A 22,464-nucleotide genomic window follows, 5' to 3' on the forward strand; every position below is an offset into this window, starting at 1 on the left:
TGAGAAAACTGGCTCCATTACGTTACTAGAAAAAACTTTTGCTGTGATAATCACTTTCGTGTGCAAAGTTTACCGAAGACGAAGACAGAAAGCCCGGTGGTAAGGGCATTGAGTGTCTGACGCGTAAACTGACACCATTACTAAAAAAGTTTTTTTACCCTTAGGCTGTGTTTTTTTAAAATGACGCTATTTACCCTTAAAATGCATAATTTATGTAAAATTGAGAATGCATGATATGGCTCAGACCGCTTCACAGCGGTTTATCATAGTTTGTCGGGGGTAATTTCAGTTTTCTTATGGTTTTCGTCTTCTACTCTGTTCGATTTGCTGAAAATCTCGCTCCAGTTTCTTAACCAATGGAAAGTCAAACCAAAGCCAATCGCGCGTGGCTCGCTCCCACGCGTGTTCTCGGGCGCGCGTGACAGCATCTACGTGTATTTCGTTCTTATCCCGTTTTTTTATTCTTTTGTGATTGGTTACAGTGGTAAGCTTGGTTTGAATTATGGGTACTCAATTGAGAATAATGTTTGGTGTGCATTCCATGATCTTTTTCCTGTCACATTATCAGTTATTCATATAGCGGTTTTAAATTAAATATAGTAAAACTAAATTCAACGCGGTCGCATATTTAATAGTGCCGAATTAATCCCTCAGTATGCAGTAACAAAAAGTTGTCATCTTAATTTACCTCCGAGTTTATCGTGTAGCATTAAAATACCTTTATCCATATATTGCAGTCGCTGATCTTTTATCGGTCTCTTCATTTTTTTTTTAAGAGAAACAATTATTCATTTGGGTATCAGTGTTAGGGTTATTCAAATTTATCTACCATGATCATGCAATAAGTCTTAATTGGCAGCATCAAGCGGAGTTGTTATTCGGAGAAAATTGACCGTTCCTCTCGTCATAATCCAAGATGGTGGATGGCAAGGCATTCCGCAAAGAAAACACTGAACTTTCTCTCGCCTACACCTCGTTTTTTCAGATCCTCGGGTTAAATTCTGACTAATTCCCACGGCCATGTTACTATCACTTTGTTCAAAAGTCATAAACAGGAATGTTTTGATGGCTCGACCCTTTTAGCAGGTGCGTGGGCTGAGGGATTAAACACATTTTCCCAGTTATAGAGAGGAAAAATGGGTTTTTGTGGTTCCTGTTTATGTTCTATTTTTTCAGATTTTTCTTCAGCCATTTCAAAATAGAGTTCTCCTGACCGATCAGTAATTTGACTGATTTACAGGAAACATTACTTCAAACAGAAGTTCAAGGCGTCATTACAAATGATGCATCAACAGTCCCTTATTCACAAAATTTGAAGTCTTTTGTGGTTTCCTTGGCAAAGAATCGATGTTGCAATATTCGGAGTAATATTGATCATTTTAAGGTGTTTAATGTAGATTTCTACTGGCGACATAAGCATAAGTCAAAGCAGAATTCATGTCGTCTGTTGACATGCTTGAACACAAACAGGAGCGCAATACAAACAAACGCCCATTGCGGTTGTCTTTCGCTTACGCTGTGTCGCGCTTTTGTCGACGGAAGAAGTGAATCGACATGGGTCTAGGCTTTTGCCCAGAAATTGAGATAAATATTTGGTCCGCTTAACGGCTTATGCGGATAGCTGTCCACGGCAAATTAAATCCGTGTTATTATGCTAGTCAGGTTTATGTCAACTGACAGTTATTTTAAAATTAAAGGGGACAAAGCTTGAAGTCCATAAAATGGTCAGTCTTTTGACGGCTAAGGAATTAAACTACGAGAAAATGACTATTAAAAAGGACACGAAATAGGGATCGAGTTGCCTAACGTCTTGACTAGCTTCGCAAAAGTCGAGGAGCTGGCATCAGATTAACACGACGAAAAGAATAATTAGAAGTCTGTATTGGATGCATCTAGTTTCAAGGTTTTGTGACAAAAATGAGACACATCTCCGCCAAATGACGGCTTAGAAGTTTGGAACCTTGAAAAATAGAAAACTGGAATTTCAGTTGAAATTTCTCTTTGAAGGGAAGCAAATGTCAGTAAACTACCAAAGTATAAGAAAATTGATTCTTAATTCACATTAGTATTCTTAACGCGAAACATGGAAATTAGGCAAAAACCTTAATTTCATTTAGCTTTAATGATACTCAATATGTCACTATAGAATACTTAGAGAGTTTTATCACGCAATATACTTTACTTCGAGGATTTGACAGGGCTGTGGGTTTTTTTTTTCGTCAGATCAGAATATCAGACGGCTTAGCAGGGATATTAAAACTGATCAAGACAACGAGACGAATATTCTACTTTTATCACGGAATACTTGTTTAAAAAAAGATCAAAACGATATTTATACTTTATACTAATACGGCATATTATGACACTACTTTAAAAACATGTGCGACAGGCCGGATCTTTGAGAATAGTGATGATCGTCTCCAAAACAGCTGGTAAGACCATTTTTGCTGAGTTGTTATTAGTGAAGTCTTAAATCTAAACCTGAAAGACCTTACTGACGTTTGTAGTGAAAAGACATGGAGGAATCGCTTGCTGAAGAACTTTCCAAACGAAGTGCTCCTCTCGTTTGGTTTGAAACAGTTTTGGTTGCTACAATCAACGTAGCGGCTTTCGTCGGAAATCTCTCCGTTTGTTACGCTGTGTACAGAAAGCAAAGACTTCGCACACTGGCCAACATGTTTGTGGTAGCACTGGCTGTGAGCGATATTTTAATGTCCACTTGCTGTATGCCTTTTTCTGTCGCAACCTTGATGCGAGGGAAATGGATTTTCGGTGAAAGTTTTTGCCGATTTCATGGTTTCGGTGCTTTTACGTTTGGCCTAGCGTCTCTTCTCACCATGGGAGTAATCGCAGTCAGCAGGTATTTTTGCGTGGTAAAACCCCAGAAGTACATGGTGCTTTTTAATGAGCGAAAAACCTTCCTATATATCGCTGTTTTGTGGTGTACAGCCTTCACTGGATCATTGCCTCCATTTTTCTTTGAAGACGGTGGATTTGAATTTCAACCAGGCAAAGCAATGTGCCTGTACACTTTTGAAACCCACATTGCCTACACTGCTTTTATTGAATGTGTGTACATAGCAACACCTTTGACACTAATCATCGCCTGTTACGCCACAGTATTCTACACAGTATCACGATCAAATAGAAATTTCTCGCCTGAAAATAACCCTCAGCAGCTCCGAGCAAACGTGGAGGAAGCCCGAGTCACCAAGACTTTAGCCGTTGTGATGGCCGGTTTCGCATTTTGCTGGCTTCCAATCTGTGTAATAGATTACATTGACGCCGCCACAGGGAAACCCACTTTGCCGCGGCAGGTCTACTTTACATACTCGTTCTTGGCTTATTTGAGCAGTGCCATTAACCCTTTCATATATGGTGTAATGAATAGGCACTTCAGGCGAGAGTACAAAGATATTCTGAAGAAGGCATTTTGTCTCCAAACAAATCGATGTGTGAGTTTTTCCGAAGAGAGTTCTGCAAGTGACAGCCGAGGAACCCGGAAGCGGGCTCGAACATGGAGTGCTTAATGGAAAACTTGACGGCAAAAACCTGAAAGGCTTTTAAGTAATATATACTTGCGTTCTCAGCGGAATATTCTTGGCGGAATACAGCCGTGTTGTGGTTAATTTGTCTGTAAATACAAAGTAGCGGTTTAGTTAAGTTGCCTAATTGCTGCTAAGACGGAAAATATAACATGTCTCATATGTATTATGCGTCGATATGGATGATATGGAAAGTAAGCGCCAAACGAATTATCTGTCTGAGATGGATAATGTTTGAGCGGCTGAGCGAAAAGCCGAGCAGACGCATTCGTTTCAGAGAAACAACGAGAGACCGTATTATAAAACAACCGAACTTAAGTGGAACTTAATGCTCGCAAAAAAAATCTTCCATTTTAATTGATTTCCGCCTTTCATTGGTCATATTTGCTAGCATCTGAAGCTGTTTGTTTCTGAACTGCTTCCTTCAGTTTAAAATGTTCCCTCAAACAGGAAGAACGTACGTCGCTTTGAGCAGCCAATGTCTCTGGCGATTCTATCCACGACGCTGTTTGCTGTAGAGCTCAGTTTTTCTCGATATTTTCACTCGTTTGGTGCCGTTTCATTTGTCCGGCAGTGTTTGTCTTCAGCAGAGGTATAATGCGTCTGAGAAAAATTAATAACTTTTAACGTCTGCTGAAGGATAATACGATTCATGTTCGGTAAGGTCGAGGCATCTAGTGCACGTGTTTTGGCAATATTTTAGCGTGTTGATTTGGTTCACTTTGACAAAGAAAATGGTTGAGCGGATGAAAATTGACCCGATTAATAAACACATGTGTCAATGCCACAGATTTTTTGAATTACCCGGTTTTCAACCCGCACTGGACCAACAGAAAAAAGAATTGATCGACAAAATGGAACGTGTAAATTGGCTCATGCGATTATTAGACTAACTAATCTGGCCGATAGATAGATATATAGAACCTTAATTTAATTAAATGTCAATGTATGTAATTATAGAGCGAGCTAGGGTAAGCTTGGATTTTCGCAAAGCTAAGAGCGGCTCGTAAATTTTCGGGATAGGGGGACTATTCCTTAAAAATTTCGGCCACGTACTAGTTCAGCTTAAGTAGCCGAAGATATCGAACCGTGTTAGCGCCGAGGTTTTCAGGGTTTTCAGGGTTTTCTACCCATTTAGAGGACGATCTAGTCGCGAGCAGTTTCCAACAACGAAACTAGCATATATATGAGTAGAATCTATGAGCTCCTGTGTAAAGCCTCGACCCTTAGCGGCGCTTTCACCACCGTTTTGTTTGTAATCAGCTAATTGTTTACACATTCGAATTTATTACTAATGGGGGACGTAGTTACGGTGGGGCTATAATGAAGACATGTAAAGTGAGAATACAGTATTGGCCTTTTGGGGTGGGAACAGAACGTTTTTAAAACAAGTGTTCGTATCTGTCTGGATCAAATGGGGTTCTACAATGCTTACTATTAATTCAAGTTCGAAAATAGTCAAAGCAAAATTGTAGCATGACTTTAATTTAAAACAATAGTTGTAAGCTTTAAGAAAAATAAAGGTATTCACTGCTGTAATCAGATTAGCATAATCCTGATTTGAACAACCCGCTGTTAAAATATTAAAAATATTTGAAGTTTGTCCGAGTTAGACGCGACAGCTGTGCCGTGAAGCATGCAACTCCCGTTTGCTTTGGTCTTCCTTTCATCTCTTACTACGTTTGCAAAATTTCCCTTGCACGTCCACTGAGTAGAATTAAACCTTTAGGGTCAGTTATTTAAACAGAGTCTAACTTAGGCCCCGGCTTAAGACAATCAGTGGGCCTCCAAATCTTTTTATAAGTGGTTTTATTTAAGTAGATAAGTAATTTTCTAGTCTGGGATGCAAGCCTTCTTATTACCGTCGCCAGGAGACAATGTTTAGATACGAATGTTGAAAAATTGAAAATGGCTTAGAACGTGGTTTGGTTAAACACAGTCTAAACTGTCTTTTAATAACTGACCCATACAGTTTAAGAGCAGTTTTACATTATCGTGAAACCAGTCAAGTCAAACTGTAATTATCAGATACAGACAAATATCTCAGTTAATTAACCTCCATTAGAAGGTCACGATTCTCAGCTGAAAGTCCCTAAAGTTGTTTCACTTAATTATTGTGGACATGACCTGTATTAAGAGGTTACCTTTTAAACACTCCAAACCTACGAGTACATTGTTATCGTGTCTATCTGTGCTAATATAAGCGGTCACTTGAAATTCTACTAATGATAACTTCTATATTGAACATTCCAACCGTGAGAAAAATTCATTCATTAAATCAAGACTCATGGAAATTCGCATAAAATAACGATGACTGTCTAGAGATCACTCAAATTATCAATGTAATGTAATAGCTTTAAGTTTACTATCTTTTCTTTCTCCTTAAATTTACTAGTAGTTACAAGGTAAGTTATATTTCACATTAGATATTGCTTCAGTAATCCTTAACATTATCTTACTTATAACAGCTAGAGTTGTAATAAAGCTACAATCTTATCTACTATGATATTTATATGAGTATGATGTATTATTCTAGAAAGTGACACAGGCATACTCGGAAAAAAGAAATCCGAGTGCTCCTATCAGGAGTCAAACCTAAGACCTTCCGATTACTAGTTTGGATGCTCTACCACTGAGCTACAGGAGACTCGTGGGACTTCAGTAAGGCCATTAAACTTGGTAGGTTCACGGGACAAACATCCTGCATACTGCTAGGATTTGAATGTCGAACGTGTGGTATATGAAATAAATGTCAGGAAATGTGATGGTATATTTTTCAGCCTGGTGAATGAATGAGAATGATGTATTATTTTAGAAAGTGACACAGACATACTTGGAAAAAAGAAGTCCGAGTGCTCCTATCAGGAGAAAAAAATATATATACCATCACATTTATTTCATATGATATTTGTAATTTCTATTTTTCTTCTTCCCCGCCTTGATAAGTCAACTGCATGAGGGTGTAAGCATTTTTGTATTAATTTATGTGCTTGTAATACAATAAAGTTGTTGTTGTTGGAAAAGGAAAACATACTTACAAAGCCAAAAATTCCAAAAAAGGCCGTCGGGTTTATATTGCTTGTTTTCCGGTCTGCTTATTGTGTGAGCGATTACGTTTCAAAATTGGTTGCCATTTCTGGACTTTACTCTTAAAGCAGAGCTTAAAACAGAAAGCTAAAACCCTAAAGCGCCAACACTTCGTATTTATATTCGTATAAGCTTACTATCGGATGATCGAAAGGATATTTGCGCTTGAGATTAGGCTTTGTTTAGGTGGCCTAATTTGTTAGCTTACATCTCAGGAATTTTTCCGTACGTTAAATATGGCCCAAAGGGATAATGGATTTTTGGGTCATTTTGGTGATTAAATAATGCTGTTTTGTCTTGACTTTTGTTTTTTTTTTCTTTTGTTTGTTTGCTTTTCTTTTTGAATGGCAAAGGAAGGTATCCAACTCTTTCGGCTGATTCATCTCGTTTGGGTCATCTTCTACGTACAAATTCGTATTTCTTTAAAGCATCTCTTTGAGCCAGTTTGTATTATTAAACTGTCGTTAGCCGGCTTTGCTACAAGGCTACATCTCATGTTAGTAGATTCAATCGCATGGGATAATTTGCATGTTATAATTTGTCGGCAAACTTCTTTCGAGTCTAAAAGAAGCCTAAGAACCTACATCAAGGTTATTCAGGACATGAAAGCATGGGACCGTCGCTGGTTGGTCTTGGTCGCGCTCCGGCCTGTTGACAATCATTCACAAACTCACGAGTCAGTTTAAAAACAAAAAAAACTGCAATTCCACAGCGACAAACCGATAAGTGGTGCCGGATCACTTGTAGATCTGGATCAATAAATCATTTTAAATACAAAATACTGACGGCAGACTGATCCTAACGGTGGAGGTGACGAGCTTAATTTTGTTGTTTTCTTTTTTAACAAATATATTTCAGTTATTCTTGCTTTGTTGTTTATTCTATCAAGCTCAGCTAAGCTCGTCACCTTCGCCTTTAGGATCAGTCTGCGTCAGTATTTTGTACATGAGTTTAATTTAATGAGATTTACTACTCACTATATTGCTCACTATATAAACACCCCACAATTCCTTGCTTCTCTCTGACGAAGGGCTAACGCTCAAAACGTCACACTCGAATCTCTTTACGTTAGCCAAACTACCTTATATTAACAAGATTCAATCTCACAAAGGGCTAGACTCAAAACGTCACACTCGAATCTCTTTACGGTGGCCAAACTACCTTATATTAACAAGATTCAATCTCACGAAGGGCTAGACTCAAAACGTCACACTCGAATCTCTTTACGGTGGCCAAACTACCTTATATTAACAAGATTCAATCTCACGAAGGGCTAGACTCAAAACGTCACACTCGAATCTCTTTACGGTAGCCAATTCACCTTATAATTTAGTTGTCAACTCCACGGACCGCTACAGAAACAACTTACCTTACATATTATTAAGTATATTAAGGTTTTCTCCGACAAACCCAACAATTTCAGACAGCTTATTGCTAGTTTCGCTGCTGAACGGACCCCTAGATTTCAACCGTGAAATAATGCTTTTTAGGCTGTTGTTTCTATTTTCATTCGTTCTTGGATCGGTGTTTCACGAAGATAAAGTTTCATCACCGGATAAGTTTGAGGGAGTTTTTCCACAAAGCCGTTCTTTTATGAAAGTTTCTTATCGCCGTTACGCGTAAATATTTGAAACGGTGAATTATGTTAGTACAGCTACGGTCATCCTGGATCATCCCATCCCGCTGTCATAACGAACAAAGAAGTACATGTGATTTACGGAAACATGGACAACGAAACCGAGTCAAGCTGGCTGCTGGCTTTCACAAGAAAACAAGTCGGAAATTTCTGCCTCATCAGCCTGTTGTGTTGGTCAAATGTAAAGGCCAGACTGAAGGATTGACTCCTTACTTCAAACAAAAGAAAACACATTTTAGTTGATACAATTAAAATTAACATCAGTGCTGTATGTATTTCTAGCCACTTCAGAAGACTTCTGAGACTTAACTTTAAATTTTTTCCGGGAAAGCACATCCCCGGACCCCCTAGTTGTCTTACGCTAACGCGTTCGCCTTAGCTCCCCCCCCCCCCCCCCCACCCTGCTCCAAAACCAACTCCGCAAGCCCTGAAGTCTGATGAATATATATAGATATATATATATATATATATATATATATATATATATATAGATATATATATATATATATATATATATATATCGAGATGTTGAATCAACTATGGATTCGACGTGGCATTTTATTACTATTTAGTTTCGTACCGCACAACATGTACGGCACTCCTCAGATAAAATAGCCAAAACTATATATATATATATATATTTAGCCAAGCCTAAAAGCCTAACAGCCACCAAAAACTGTTTTATTTTAACCACCGAGTTTAACCACCAAAAACTATTTTATTTTAACCACCATATTAATAACCACCAAAATCTGTTTTATTTCAACCACCGTAGTCTCTTTTCGGTAATTTTTGTTTTAAATTGTTTTCCTTAATTCTTACTTATTAGAGTATTAATAACCACCAAAAACTGCTTTATTTTAACCACATTATTAATAACCACCAAAAACCGCTTTATTTTAACTACATATTAATAACCACCAAAAAACTGTTTTGTTTTAACTACCGTATAAATAACCACCAAACATTGTTTTATTTTAACCACATATTAATAACCACCAAATACTGTTTTATTTTAACCACCGTATTAATAACTACCCCTGCATGGCTCTCATGCAGTTGTAAACACACACAACAGCTGACACAACTTTTAATTCTGAGCTCTTAAAGATCCCTGCCAAGCAGCAAAGAGTGATTTCCCTGTGTCCTCCTTTTCTTGACGTTTATTTAGATTTCCGTAGGAGCAACACCGACTGAGTTACATTTTAAATTATTTTTTGGGACACGAAACTGCTCTTGAACTGTGCTCTTGTAAACTAAACTAGTGAAAGGGAACCCATGCCTCATGTGGTTGCTTGTGGAACGTTCACATTCACAAGTGAATGTTCTCAGGCGAATTTGTACGTAATTGCGCGTGAAACTCAACAAGGCTTGAACTATTAAGTTTGAAGTGAATCGCATTCAGAGAACAAAACGTATCGCAAAGCATGCTTTTGTATGGCTTTTTCGGGCGGATGCGGTTTTACCGCAAAAATGAAACGTCATTAAAATTAAGTCAAGTCCAAGCAACAACCTCTGTAATTTACAATACATAGGAGAGACTAAACGACGTTTAAAAGACCGCTTTAATGAACACCGCCGCACCATAGATAACCTTAATACTAAATCTAAACCCACCACAGCCGCAAAACACTTCCTCACCGCTCCTTACCACACCGCTAACGACATGCAATTTATCCCCATAGAAAAAATCTTCTCTAACCGAGACTCACTCCGTAAGACCTGGAAGCCTTTCTAATCTCAAAAGGCAGAACACTTTTGCCACATGGCCTCAATATTCGCGAAGAAATGTACTAGCGTTTTTTCCTTTTATTATTTTTTATTTTTTGTTATTATTATTTCATTTGCTTCATATTTTATACTTTCAGTCAATTTAGTTTAACGTAGTTCCGCTATTGCGCAAATATTTGTCAGCTATATAAGCGTATGTCCCAATGTAAATTTCCATTGTACTGAAGAAGGCTGGTTTGGCCAGCCGAAATATAGTAACCTTTAAACCGTATTTCTACGTTGTATCGGTCTCTGCTTCTTGTATCATTAAAATTAATCTCCAAGGGTTCTTGAAAAATTTTATTTTTACTGAGGATAAGACATAAGGCTTAAAGAACGGGTTTATATCTCTATTTTTCTTTGGTTGATGTATTTCGACCACAAGAACTTTATTTGAAAGTTTTTCTTCCGCCATTATTTATCTTCAAAGGGGGTTCGTTCGAACCCCTCAAACCCCCCCCCCCCCCCCCCCTTCTACGCGCCTGAGCAGCTAATTTGCCGCGTTTTTTTATATCGAGATGATAGCGTTAGCATGCAGCTACAGCGGAACTCCCTTAATACGACCACCTTTGAACCGTGAAAATACGGTCATAATAACAGGGTGGTCGGACTGTAACGAGGTTGTAAAACTAAGGAAATGACTGAACTTTCAATTCATTCGGGGCACAAAAATGTGGTCATAAGGCGGGGTTCCACTGTATTTACCGTCACCATCTGCGTGTAACAAGGACGCGTTCCTTCCTCGCCACTCGTGATAATACGGGGGAACTTAAGAGTGGATGTCTGTAAATATCAACCAGAGGTGTGCAATAGCGAAAAACTCAAAATTCTTAAAAAAAATTCACAACAGAGCCGACGGTAAACTATTGCAAGAAATACATGTTTTACTTCGATCCGATAATTATTTTTGATGTGACGCTAAGATCTTGAATTCACCGCTCCTGGCGTGCGTTTCTCAAAACTCCCGAGAACTTCTCGGGCCCGAAAAGCTCCCCGTAAAGCTCCCGAAAACGCTTTCTGGTGTTTCTCAAAGCGCACGAAATTTTCGGGCCCGAGAAAAGTCACGTAATTTTACCCGATAATTTTCGGGTGCTAGAAAGCTCCCGAAATGCGTTTTCGGGAATGCTTTTTTCAGTTAAATGGTTGTATTGCGTTACTATTATCAAGGAAAAAGTTATCCAAAACGAGAGTTTGAGTTAATTGACAGATACTCAGGGCTAGACTCAAGCTAAAAATGTTTAAAAACCAAGAGAAAATTTACATGCGTTAGTGCGCGCAAGGACTTCGTATAGATGAACTTAAAGATTTTGTTGATTTCAGAAAATTTACGAACGTAACTCTTACAAATCAGGTATTTTCAGTTGAACTTTCAAAGAATGACGACCGACAAGGCAAAAGAAGTGAAATTCGTACTTAAAAAACTTGATTTTTGAGAGATTATGGACCAAATAAAGACAGTTTGATAGTGTCCTCAGCGGTTCGCATATTGCCGAGTTTGATAGTGTGGTTAAATTTTATATTTTAAGTGTATAACGGACAATTAATTCTGTCTCTTTTAACGTAAATCGGGTGAGACGAAGCTCAACTTCAAAACCTACAAATGTAGTCAAATGTTTTCAAACTGAAATTGGCCTATTTACTCGCCGAGATTGCGAAAACTGTAACTGATTCATGGCGCTCGATTTCGTGCTTTAAGAATTATTAAAGGTCAACTTAAGCTTATTTTATTGTAAAATAGAAAGCTTTCACTAAGGATATAAGTCTTCATACAGTGGACAGCGTTGGCCTAAGTTTTGTGTTGACTTAGAACATCTCGATCGCTTTAATCACGAACCGCAACCGAAGGCCTCATTCAAACAGTTATTACCACTCCCCGTTTGTGCATGCATCCATGGTGCATGGTAAGTAAGCGCTAGCTTAAGACACAGGCTACTGAAATTTATCCTCAGTGACTTATATCTAGACTAAGGTATCTCTTAACTGATCATTTCATTTTCAGGTAATGTAGAAAAAGTATTCGCCAAACAGGTTGTACAGCAACTTCGTAAAAGAAAATCAAAAACAACAACTAAAAAAACATGAAAGATACCCACCTTGTCTGATTATGGAAAACTTTCATCGGACAACGCTAAGCTGCCGCAAATGTGATAAGCCATTTTCTTGCAGTACAACTTATTTCTTATATAATTATCAGCCTCCACCTAGAAATTTCGAGTTCATGGTAATGCGGTGTCCGAGGACGCTAAAACTTGCTCAAAACCAAAACATCCCTTGACTTGTTTTTATTTTTGGGGGATTTGCGAGCAACGTGTTCAGTTCATTCAAACGAGTAGCCAATAGTATCATGGAAACTTTGACAAGTCTTGACGGTTTGACAGATATATGGAAACATTGATAAACTGCAACAACGGTGAATTTTAAAGGTCAAGATTAAAATAGAAACCAATTAGTCTTCACGTTGTGAAGCAGTTAGCTCAGTAGTATCTGCACTGAAATCTGTTTTTAGGAACAGCATTTACACGTAAATTTATTTTACAAATACAGTTACAGTTTTCAGCTGTTAAAAAAATTAAAGTTGTAATAAAAAAAACCGTGTTCTAAAATAATCTCTCCAGCTCTAACAGGAAAAGATTCCCGAAAATATCGGGAGGCAATTCGGGACACTTTCGGGTGTTTTGAGAAACACTTTTCGGGACCCGAGAAAAACACCCGAAAAGCGCCCCGAAATGTTTTCGGGCCCGAAAAGTTCTCGGGAGTTTTGAGAAACGCACGCCTGAACCGGGTTTTCGGTGTCTGACACCACATGTTGCGAAGACCTTGTTTTCAAAATCAAACCAGTTTTGTTCCAAACGAAAAACACCCAGTCTGATAAAGTACATAATTATAGACAACATGAATTGTATGTTACTCATCTGGAGTGAAGATTAATTATTTGAGAGATTTTTCGATATTTAACTTTTTTTAAGCGATTTCTCGTGATGCCAAATTGACAAATTTGCGAGGCATTTTAGGTGGCCCCTAATCCCTCAATAAAGTTCACTGAATCTAGTTAAACACAACAACACAGCTGAACAGCAGACGAAAAAAATTGCCGGCAGAAACATGGCCTTAACTAAACACTTTGAGTACTTAGCGATATGTGAATGAGAAATACAAACTCTAACTGAATAAAACATGATTGTTCAAGACTTACTACGACCTTTAAGTTGTCTCCCTGTCAGAAGAGAACTTTCTAGCGGCGCCGCTGTGGTTCGCCAGAATCGCTCCCCAGCAAAGTCAGCCGATACCGTTCCATCGATCAATCGCTGATCCACTGACCGCCCGCTGATTCCTCATCGCAAAGAAGGCCTGAAAGTCAATAATAATAATATTAATAATAATAATAATAATAATAATAATAATAATAATAATAATAATAATAATAATTAACAAAATAATGGTGATATGTTGTCGCCGAAACGTCATGTTTTAACCCTTGAAGCCCTAATATCAAAGGACAAACTCTCCTGTCTTGTCCCTATATTTTTCCCTATAGTTTTCCTATATTTTTATTAGATTGCCCAAGTTACTCTTCTTTAAGAGATATGTTCTTTTCTAAAATAGAACCTTGCCTTCCATTTACACGACTATTAGTAAAAGAAACTCTACTATCGCATATAATGAACTCAACAGACTATTTTATAAACACTCAATTAATTTCATTTGTTTCCTCGTGCTTCGAATTGAGAGATAAACTTCTCTCCGGAATGATAACTTCTACTGTATGAAAAGTTTAAAATAAGCAAAGACTTCAGTTACTTTATTTTATTTTATTTTATTTTAAGTTATCTTAAGAATTAGTTAACCAATCAATAATTAGCTATGAATAGCTTTTGCAATACTGTTTTTGTTATAGTCATGCAAATAAAGCTTGTTGTTGTTGTTGTCTTATAAAAGCCGACTGGGTAGAAGTTATTAAAATATCAAGAGGATTCATCTTGGGTGATCGTATCCTTAATTCTCATGACCTCAGGGAATGAATAAACATTAATTTTACCAGGAGAAATTTGATGCTGATCACTGTTAGGGCTTAAAGGGTTAATCACTCTTCTTTTTATTGTGAAATAATACAACCGTCCCGGCAAGAGAAACCCCATGCACCAAAGGTCTCTTATGCCAGCGGAGATGATCTTGCCACTCAGTCAGTGAGGGAGAGATGAACCGGCCCCTAGACCATAATAGGTACATCCCTTTTCGCGCTCACATCCGACTGTCTTAAATTCAGCTTCATCTATATATAACATGATTAGCCGTCTTCCAAGTGGTACGTCTTGAGGTTTGAGCATGCGTACGTAGTGAACCTCATATAACGAATATAGAAATATCTCGTTGTTTATTTCAACAAAATGATCAGGCAATGATCAAAACTATGAAAAGCTAGGGGGAAAAAACACACTTGTGATTAGTCTATAAATATGCGTTATTGACCAAGCGTGAGGTCAAGATGGCTGGATATTGGCCAAGTTCTTTTTTTGCGTTTTTATGGACCAAGACGAAGTCGAGGTCCATAAAAAAGCAAAAAAGAATGAGGCCAATATCCAGCCATCTTGACCGAACAAGCTTGGTCAATAAAGGATTTATTATATGGCTTTCGTCTTCAAGTTAAAACTACAAAAACGAAATAAAACAAAACAGAACAAGAAACTGTTCTGCTCGGAAAGAAATTCTTCATAGCCGGCCGGTATAAGATTCATTTCCAGTGCATTTTTGGATTAGCATGCAATCATGGAAAACAAGGAATCCTCAATTATCTTAAGGCTCTAACGGCTTTGTAATGGCTTAAAGGGATTATACAATAATTATTGAGTACGAAAAAGTTAGATTTTCGCAAGTGCGGGAAGATTTTAATAGAATCCGGCAAATTAAACTCGCCATTTTCAGCCGATCGCCCGGTGGCGTAAATAATAAACACTTTTACACAGTTTTCGGCCTCCAAGCGATAGTTCTTGAATGAAACAATACATTTCGAAATTATATGTAAACATTAGCCGAAAAATAGAGCGGGTAACTAAAAAAACTGGCCGAAACTTTGACAAGATTTTGTTGTTTACAACAAGCAAGACGCGGCTAAATTAAAAACGTGAGCTTCTTCGGCGAACTTGAGAAAAACACTTTTCTGAACCGCTCTAGACACTTAACCCAACTTTCACTATGCTATGATTTAAATACAGTCAAATCTAGAGAACTAATCAATTTAGTACTCGACTTGAGACAATAACTTTTACAAAATTAATCTCTACACACAGAGAAACTCACCGATTCAACTCGCATTCATTGTAGCTGAAACAAGATTTTCACTACACCAGGATGATTCTATTCTCTTTCCTTTCCTTTAGATAAATGTTGACACGGTTTACCGAACATTTTCGGCCAGAACAACGAGAAAATCGAAGAAAAGATTGCATTGTTCCTCGGAATTAACCTTTCGATGCCAAGCGGACGGGTAACGGGTAATCCCGAGCGGGCAAGATAGCTCCATCTTGCCCGCTCGGGTGGCCAATCACAGCGCAGGATTTGACTCATCTTGCCCGCTCGCGGAGCCAGCCATATAATAAAGTCACTTAACGACAAGAGAATCTTTTCATTATTTTAATTTTGTTTAATAAAAAAAGAAAAAACGCTCAATGTATGTGATTGTTCATTCTACCCAAGCCTTGGCATCCGTACAGATCGACGTCGTAGTTCATTTTTTATCTCACTCAAAGAGTTAATTTGTTTATATTGGTAATTGAACTGAGTGGAGTGCAATTTGGTCTGAAATGATACGCGTGATTTCAAAATCAAACGAGCGCGCAGCGCGAGTTTGATTTGAAATCACAAGTATGATTTCAGACCAAAATTGCACGACAAGAAGTTCAATTACCACTTAATTACTTCCATTTTGAAATCACAGAGTATCATTGTCAATATTAATATTCTATTTGTGTTACTTCATTTCCATTTGATGGGCTAAAGAAAGGATGCGATTTAGAGCAAAAAATGGTGCAATTTGGGAATAAATTGCACCATTTTGGACCAATCAGATTCCCAGGATCACCAGTGATTTCAAAATGGATGTAATTAAGAAAAGAACTTTGCCAGAAACTTTTACCATCACTTTATAGGGATTCACGCACTGACCTCAAAATGAGTCTTTTTAGGTCACACATGTCATAATAGTCAATGATCAACCAGCACGCTAAGTAAAGATGAGGGCTGTTGATTGCAAGAACGATATCTTACTAACGCACGGTTGGATAAGTATGAAACCAACTTAGATCTGTCTACTAAAGAATTTTTTAGGCCATAAACTTCGAAAATTAAGCAGGTTTTAGACCTCCAAACATTGAGCGTGTTCTATAATGTCGTATGCACTGCGCTGTTCAAAGAGCGCTTTGAAATGAAATGCTCAAGCTAAGTCTTTTTTTGTAATGAAACAAATATTCTTTTAACTGAAATGGCCCAAAATTTGATTTCTCTGAACAATTCAACTTAAAATGAGAAAAAACATCATTTTGACAACAACTCGTCATATAATTAGTTTTGACAAATGCGAGTATCTCGAGCGACGGGCTAGGCAAAATTTTCACGCAATTCTAGAAAGTAACTAAGGCATTCGCGGAAAGTCCGATTGTGTTGATTAGCTAGGTAAACTTAACTTACGGTATTTAACTGAAAGGAAGTTTTGTCACTAAGAAGTGCGAAATAACAACACATCAAAACACAAGTTAATTAAGCGATGGTTCTTGAAACGAACAACTTCACAGCTAGAATAATAACATCAGGCTAATACGAAAATATTTCGTTCTCCGGCTCTAAAGCAAACATGACAGTGAAAAGAAACAACATAATAAGAACTGGAGTAAACCAGTTTATTTAAGTCGATTGTGCATTTTAGGTGGCCCCTAATCCCTCAATAAAGTTCACTGAATCTAGTTAAACACAACAACACAGCTGAACAGCAGGCGAAAAAAATTCCCGGCAGAAACATGGCCTTAACTAAACACTTTGAGTACTTAGCGATATGTGAAAGAGAAATACAAACTCTAACTGAATAAAACATGATTGTTCAAGACTTACTGCGACCTTTAAGTTGTTTCCCTGTCAGAAGAGAACTTTCTAGCGGCGCCGCTGTGGTTCGCCAGATTCGCTCCCCAGCAAAGTCAGCCGATACCGTTCCATCGATCAATCGCTGATCCACTGACCGCCCGCTGATTCCTCATCACAAAGAAGGCCTGAAAGTCAATAATAATAATAATAATAATAATAATAATAATAATAATAATAATAATAATAATAATTATAATAATAATTATAATAATAAACAAAATAATGGTGACATGTTGTCGCCGAAACGTCATGTTTTAACCCTTGAAGCCCTAATATCAAAGGACAAACTCTCCTGTCTTGTCCCTATATTTTTCCTATATTTTTTATTAGATTGCCCAAGTTACTCTTCTTTAAGAGATATGTTCTTTTTAAAAATAGAACCTAGCCTTCCATTTACACGACTATTAGTAAAAGAAACTCTACTATCGCATATAATGAACTCAACAGACTATTTTATAAACACTCAATTAATTTCATTTGTTTCCTCGTGCTTCGAATTGAGAGATAAACTTCTCTCCGGAATGATAACTTCTACTGTATGAAAAGTTTAAAATAAGCAAAGACTTCAGTTACTTTATTTTATTTTATTTTATTTTAAGTTATCTTAAGAATTAGTTAACCAATCAATAATTAGCTATGAATAGCTTTTGCAATACTGTTTTTGTTATAGTCATGCAAATAAAGCTTGTTGTTGTTGTTCTCTTATAAAAGCCGACTGGGTAGAAGTTATTAAAATATCAAGAGAATTCATCTTGGGTGATCGTATCCTTAATTCTCATGACCTCAGGGATTGAATAAACATTAATTTTACTACGAGAAATTTGATGCTGATCACTGTTAGGGCTTAAAGGGTTAATCACTCTTCTTTTTATTGTGAAATAATACAACCGTCCCGGCAAGACAAACCCCATGCACCAAAGGTCTCTTATGCCAGCGGGGATGATCTTGCCACTCAGTCCGATAACTTGTCTGACGACAAGCCAGGGAGGGAGAGATGAACTGGCCCCTAGACCATAATAAGTACATCCCTTTCGGCTAGCGCTCACATCCGACTGTCTCAAATTCAGCTTCATCTATATATAACATGATTAGCCGTCTTCCAAGTGGTACGTCTTGAGGTTTGGGCATGCGTACGTAGTGAACCTCATATAACGAATAGAGAAATATCTCGTTGTTTATTTCAACAAAATGATCAGGCAATGATCAAAAATATGAAAAGCTAGGGGGAAAAAACACACTTGTGATTAGTCTATAAAGTCACTTAACGACGAGGGAATCTTTTCATTATTTTAATTTTGTTTAATAAAAAAAAAACGCTCAATGTATGTGATTGTTCATTCTACCCAAGCCTTGGCATCCGTACAGATCGACGTCGTAGTTCATTTTTTATCTCACTCAAAGAGTTAATTTGTTTAGAAAAGAACTTTGCCGGAAACTTTTACCATCACTTTATAGGGATTCACGCCCTGGCCTCAAAATTAGTTTTTTCAGGTCACACATGTCATAATAGTTAATGATCAACCAGCACGCTAAGTAAGAATTAGGGCTGTTGATTGCAAGAACGGCTGATATCTTACTAACGCACGGTTGGATAAGTATGAAACCAACTTAGATCTGTCTACTAAAGAATTTTTTAGGCCGTAAACTTCGAAAATTAAGCAGGTTTTTGACCTCCAAACATTGAGCGTGTTCTATAATGTCGTATGCACTGCGCTGTTCAAAGGGCGCTTTGAAATGAAATGCTCAAGCTAAGTTTTTTTTTTGTAATGAAAGAAATATTCTTTTAACTAAAATGGCCCAAAATTTGATTTCTCTGAACTGAACAATTCAACTTCAAATGAGAAAAAACATCATTTTGACAACAACTCGTCATATAATTAGTTTTGACAAATGAGAGCATCTCGAGCGACGGGCTAGGCAAAATTTTCACGCAATTCTAGAAAGTAACTAAGACATTCGCGGAAAGTCTGATTGTGTTGATTAGCTAGGTAAACTTAACTTACGGTATTTAACTGAAAGGACGTTTTGACACAAAGAAGTGCGACAATAACAACACATCAAAACACAAGTTAATTAAGCGATGGTTCTTGAAACGAACAACTTCACAGCTAGATAATAACATCAGGCTAATACGAAAATATTTCGTTCTCCGGCTCTAAAGCAAACATGACAGTGAAAAGAAACAACATAATAAGAACTGGAGTAAACCAGTTCATTTAAGTCGATTGTGCATTTTAGGTGGCCCCGAATCCCTGAATAAAGTTCACTGAATCTAGTTAAACACAACAACACAGCTGAACAGCAGACCAAAAATATTGCCGGCAAAAACATGGCCTTAACTAAACACTTTGATTACTTACCGATATGTGAAAGAGAAATATAAACTCTAACTGAATAAAACACGATTGTTCAAGACTTACTGAGACCTTTAAGTTGTTTCCCTGTCAGAAGAGAACTTTCTAGCGGCGCCGCTGTGGTTCGCCAGATTCGCTCCCCAGCAAAGTCAGCCGATACCGTTCTATAATGTCGTATGCACTGCGCTGTTCAAAGGGCGCTTTGAAATGAAATGCTCAAGGTAAGTTTTTTTTTGTAATGAAACAAATATTCTTTTAACTGAAATGGCCAAAAATTTGATTAAGCGATGGTTCTTGAAACGAACAATTTCATAGCTAGAATAATAACATCAGGCTAATACGAAAATATCTTGCTCTCCGGCTCTAAAGCAAACATGACAGTGAAAAGAAAGAACATAATAAGAACTGGAGTAAACCAGTTTATTTAAGTCGATTGTGCATTTTAGGTGGCCCCGAATCCCTGAATAAAGTTCACTGAATCTAGTTAAACACAAAAACACAGCTGAACAGCAGACGAAAAAAATTGCCGGCAGAAACATGGCCTTAACTAAACACTTTGATTACTTAGCGATATGTGAAAGAGAAGTACCAACTCTAACTGAATAAAACACGATTGTTCAAGACTTACTGAGATCTTTAAGTTGTTTCCTGTCAGAAGAGAACTTTCTAGCGGCGCCGCTGTGGTTCGCCAGATTCGCTCCCCAGCAAAGTCAGCCGATACCGTTCCATCGATCAATCGCTGCCACTGACGGCGCGCTGACTTCTCATCGCAAAGAAGGCCTGAAAGTGAATGTGATCATCCTGTTACTAAAATAATAATAGTAATAATAATAAACAAAATAATGGTGACATGTTGTCGCGGAAACGTCATGTTTTCACCCTTTAAGCCCTAATATCAAAGGACAAACTCTCCTGTCTTGTCCCTATATTTTTCTTATAAAAGCCGACTGGGTAGAAGTTATTAAAATATCAAGAGAATTCATCTTGGGTGATCGTATCCTTAATTCTCATGACCTCAGGGATTGAATAAACATTAATTTTACCAGGAGAAATTTGATGCTGATCACTGTTAGGGCTTAAAGGGTTAATCTCTCTACTTTTTATTGTGAAATAATACAACCGTCCTGGCACAAGCCTGACCCCATGCACCAAAGGTCTCTTATGCCAGCGGGGATGATCTTGCCACTCAGTCCGATAACTTGTCTAACGACAAGCCAGGGAGGGAGAGATGAACTGGCCCCTAGACCATAATAAGTACATCCCTTTCGGCTAGCGCTCACATCCGACTGTCTCAAATTCAGCTTCATCTATATATAACATGATTAGCCGTCTTCCAAGTGGTACGTCTTGAGGTTTGGGCATGCGTACGTAGTGAACCTCATATAACGAATAGAGAAATATCTCGTTGTTTATTTCAACAAAATGATCAGGCAATGATCAAAAATATGAAAAGCTAGGGGGAAAAAACACACTTGTGATTAGTCTATAAAGTCACTTAACGACGAGGGAATCTTTTCATTATTTTAATTTTGTTTAATAAAAAAAAAAAACGCTCAATGTATGTGATTGTTCATTCTACCCAAGCCTTGGCATCCGTACAGATCGACGTCGTAGTTCATTTTTTATCTCACTCAAAGAGTTAATTTGTTTAGAAAAGAACTTTGCCGGAAACTTTTACCATCACTTTATAGGGATTCACGCCCTGGCCTCAAAATTAGTTTTTTCAGGTCACACATGTCATAATAGTTAATGATCAACCAGCACGCTAAGTAAGAATTAGGGCTGTTGATTGCAAGAACGGCTGATATCTTACTAACGCACGGTTGGATAAGTATGAAACCAACTTAGATCTGTCTACTAAAGAATTTTTTAGGCCGTAAACTTCGAAAATTAAGCAGGTTTTTGACCTCCAAACATTGAGCGTGTTCTATAATGTCGTATGCACTGCGCTGTTCAAAGGGCGCTTTGAAATGAAATGCTCAAGCTAAGTTTTTTTTTGTAATGAAAGAAATATTCTTTTAACTAAAATGGCCCAAAATTTGATTTCTCTGAACTGAACAATTCAACTTCAAATGAGAAAAAACATCATTTTGACAACAACTCGTCATATAATTAGTTTTGACAAATGCGAGCATCTCGAGCGACGGGCTAGGCAAAATTTTCACGCAATTCTAGAAAGTAACTAAGACATTCGCGGAAAGTCTGATTGTGTTGATTAGCTAGGTAAACTTAACTTACGGTATTTAACTGAAAGGACGTTTTGACACAAAGAAGTGCGACAATAACAACACATCAAAACACAAGTTAATTAAGCGATGGTTCTTGAAACGAACAACTTCACAGCTAGATAATAACATCAGGCTAATACGAAAATATTTCGTTCTCCGGCTCTAAAGCAAACATGACAGTGAAAAGAAACAACATAATAAGAACTGGAGTAAACCAGTTCATTTAAGTCGATTGTGCATTTTAGGTGGCCCCGAATCCCTGAATAAAGTTCACTGAATCTAGTTAAACACAACAACACAGCTGAACAGCAGACCAAAAATATTGCCGGCAAAAACATGGCCTTAACTAAACACTTTGATTACTTAGCGATATGTGAAAGAGAAATACAAACTCTAACTGAATAAAACACGATTGTTCAAGACTTACTGAGACCTTTAAGTTGTTTCCCTGTCAGAAGAGAACTTTCTAGCGGCGCCGCTGTGGTTCGCCAGATTCGCTCCCCAGCAAAGTCAGCCGATACCGTTCTATAATGTCGTATGCACTGCGCTGTTCAAAGGGCGCTTTGAAATGAAATGCTCAAGGTAAGTTTTTTTTTGTAATGAAACAAATATTCTTTTAACTGAAATGGCCAAAAATTTGATTAAGCGATGGTTCTTGAAACGAACAATTTCATAGCTAGAATAATAACATCAGGCTAATACGAAAATATCTTGCT

General features: G+C 37.6%; 1 protein-coding gene and 1 long non-coding RNA gene across 2 annotated transcripts; one reads left to right on the plus strand and one right to left on the minus strand.

Moving 5' to 3' along the window:
* Positions 1 to 2,032: 2,032 nt before the first annotated feature.
* LOC146451810 (melatonin receptor type 1A-like) lies at positions 2,033 to 6,802 on the plus strand. The gene has a single exon (XM_085098624.1). The coding sequence runs from the start codon at positions 2,517 to 2,519 to the stop codon at positions 3,528 to 3,530; it is 1,014 nt and encodes a 337-aa protein (XP_084954750.1). The 5' UTR covers positions 2,033 to 2,516; the 3' UTR covers positions 3,531 to 6,802.
* A 6,258-nt stretch (positions 6,803 to 13,060) lies between these two features.
* On the minus strand, positions 13,061 to 20,280 carry LOC146451811 (uncharacterized). Its single transcript, XR_014859945.1, has 3 exons — positions 20,149 to 20,280; positions 17,137 to 17,291; positions 13,061 to 13,386 (listed from the first exon to the last, which is right to left on the minus strand). It is a non-coding gene; the product is annotated as an uncharacterized LOC146451811 (long non-coding RNA).
* Between the last annotated feature and the right edge of the window lie 2,184 nt (positions 20,281 to 22,464).

This window comes from Pavona decussata, unplaced genomic scaffold (assembly GCF_977016875.1).
Source record: "Pavona decussata unplaced genomic scaffold, jaPavDecu1.1 SCAFFOLD_384, whole genome shotgun sequence".
NCBI lineage: Eukaryota > Metazoa > Cnidaria > Anthozoa > Scleractinia > Agariciidae > Pavona > Pavona decussata.

Coding starts and splice junctions, on each gene's coding strand:
- LOC146451810 (XM_085098624.1), top strand. CDS start 2,517: ATGGAGGAATCGCTTGCTGAAGAACTTTCCAAACGAAGTGCTCCTCTC.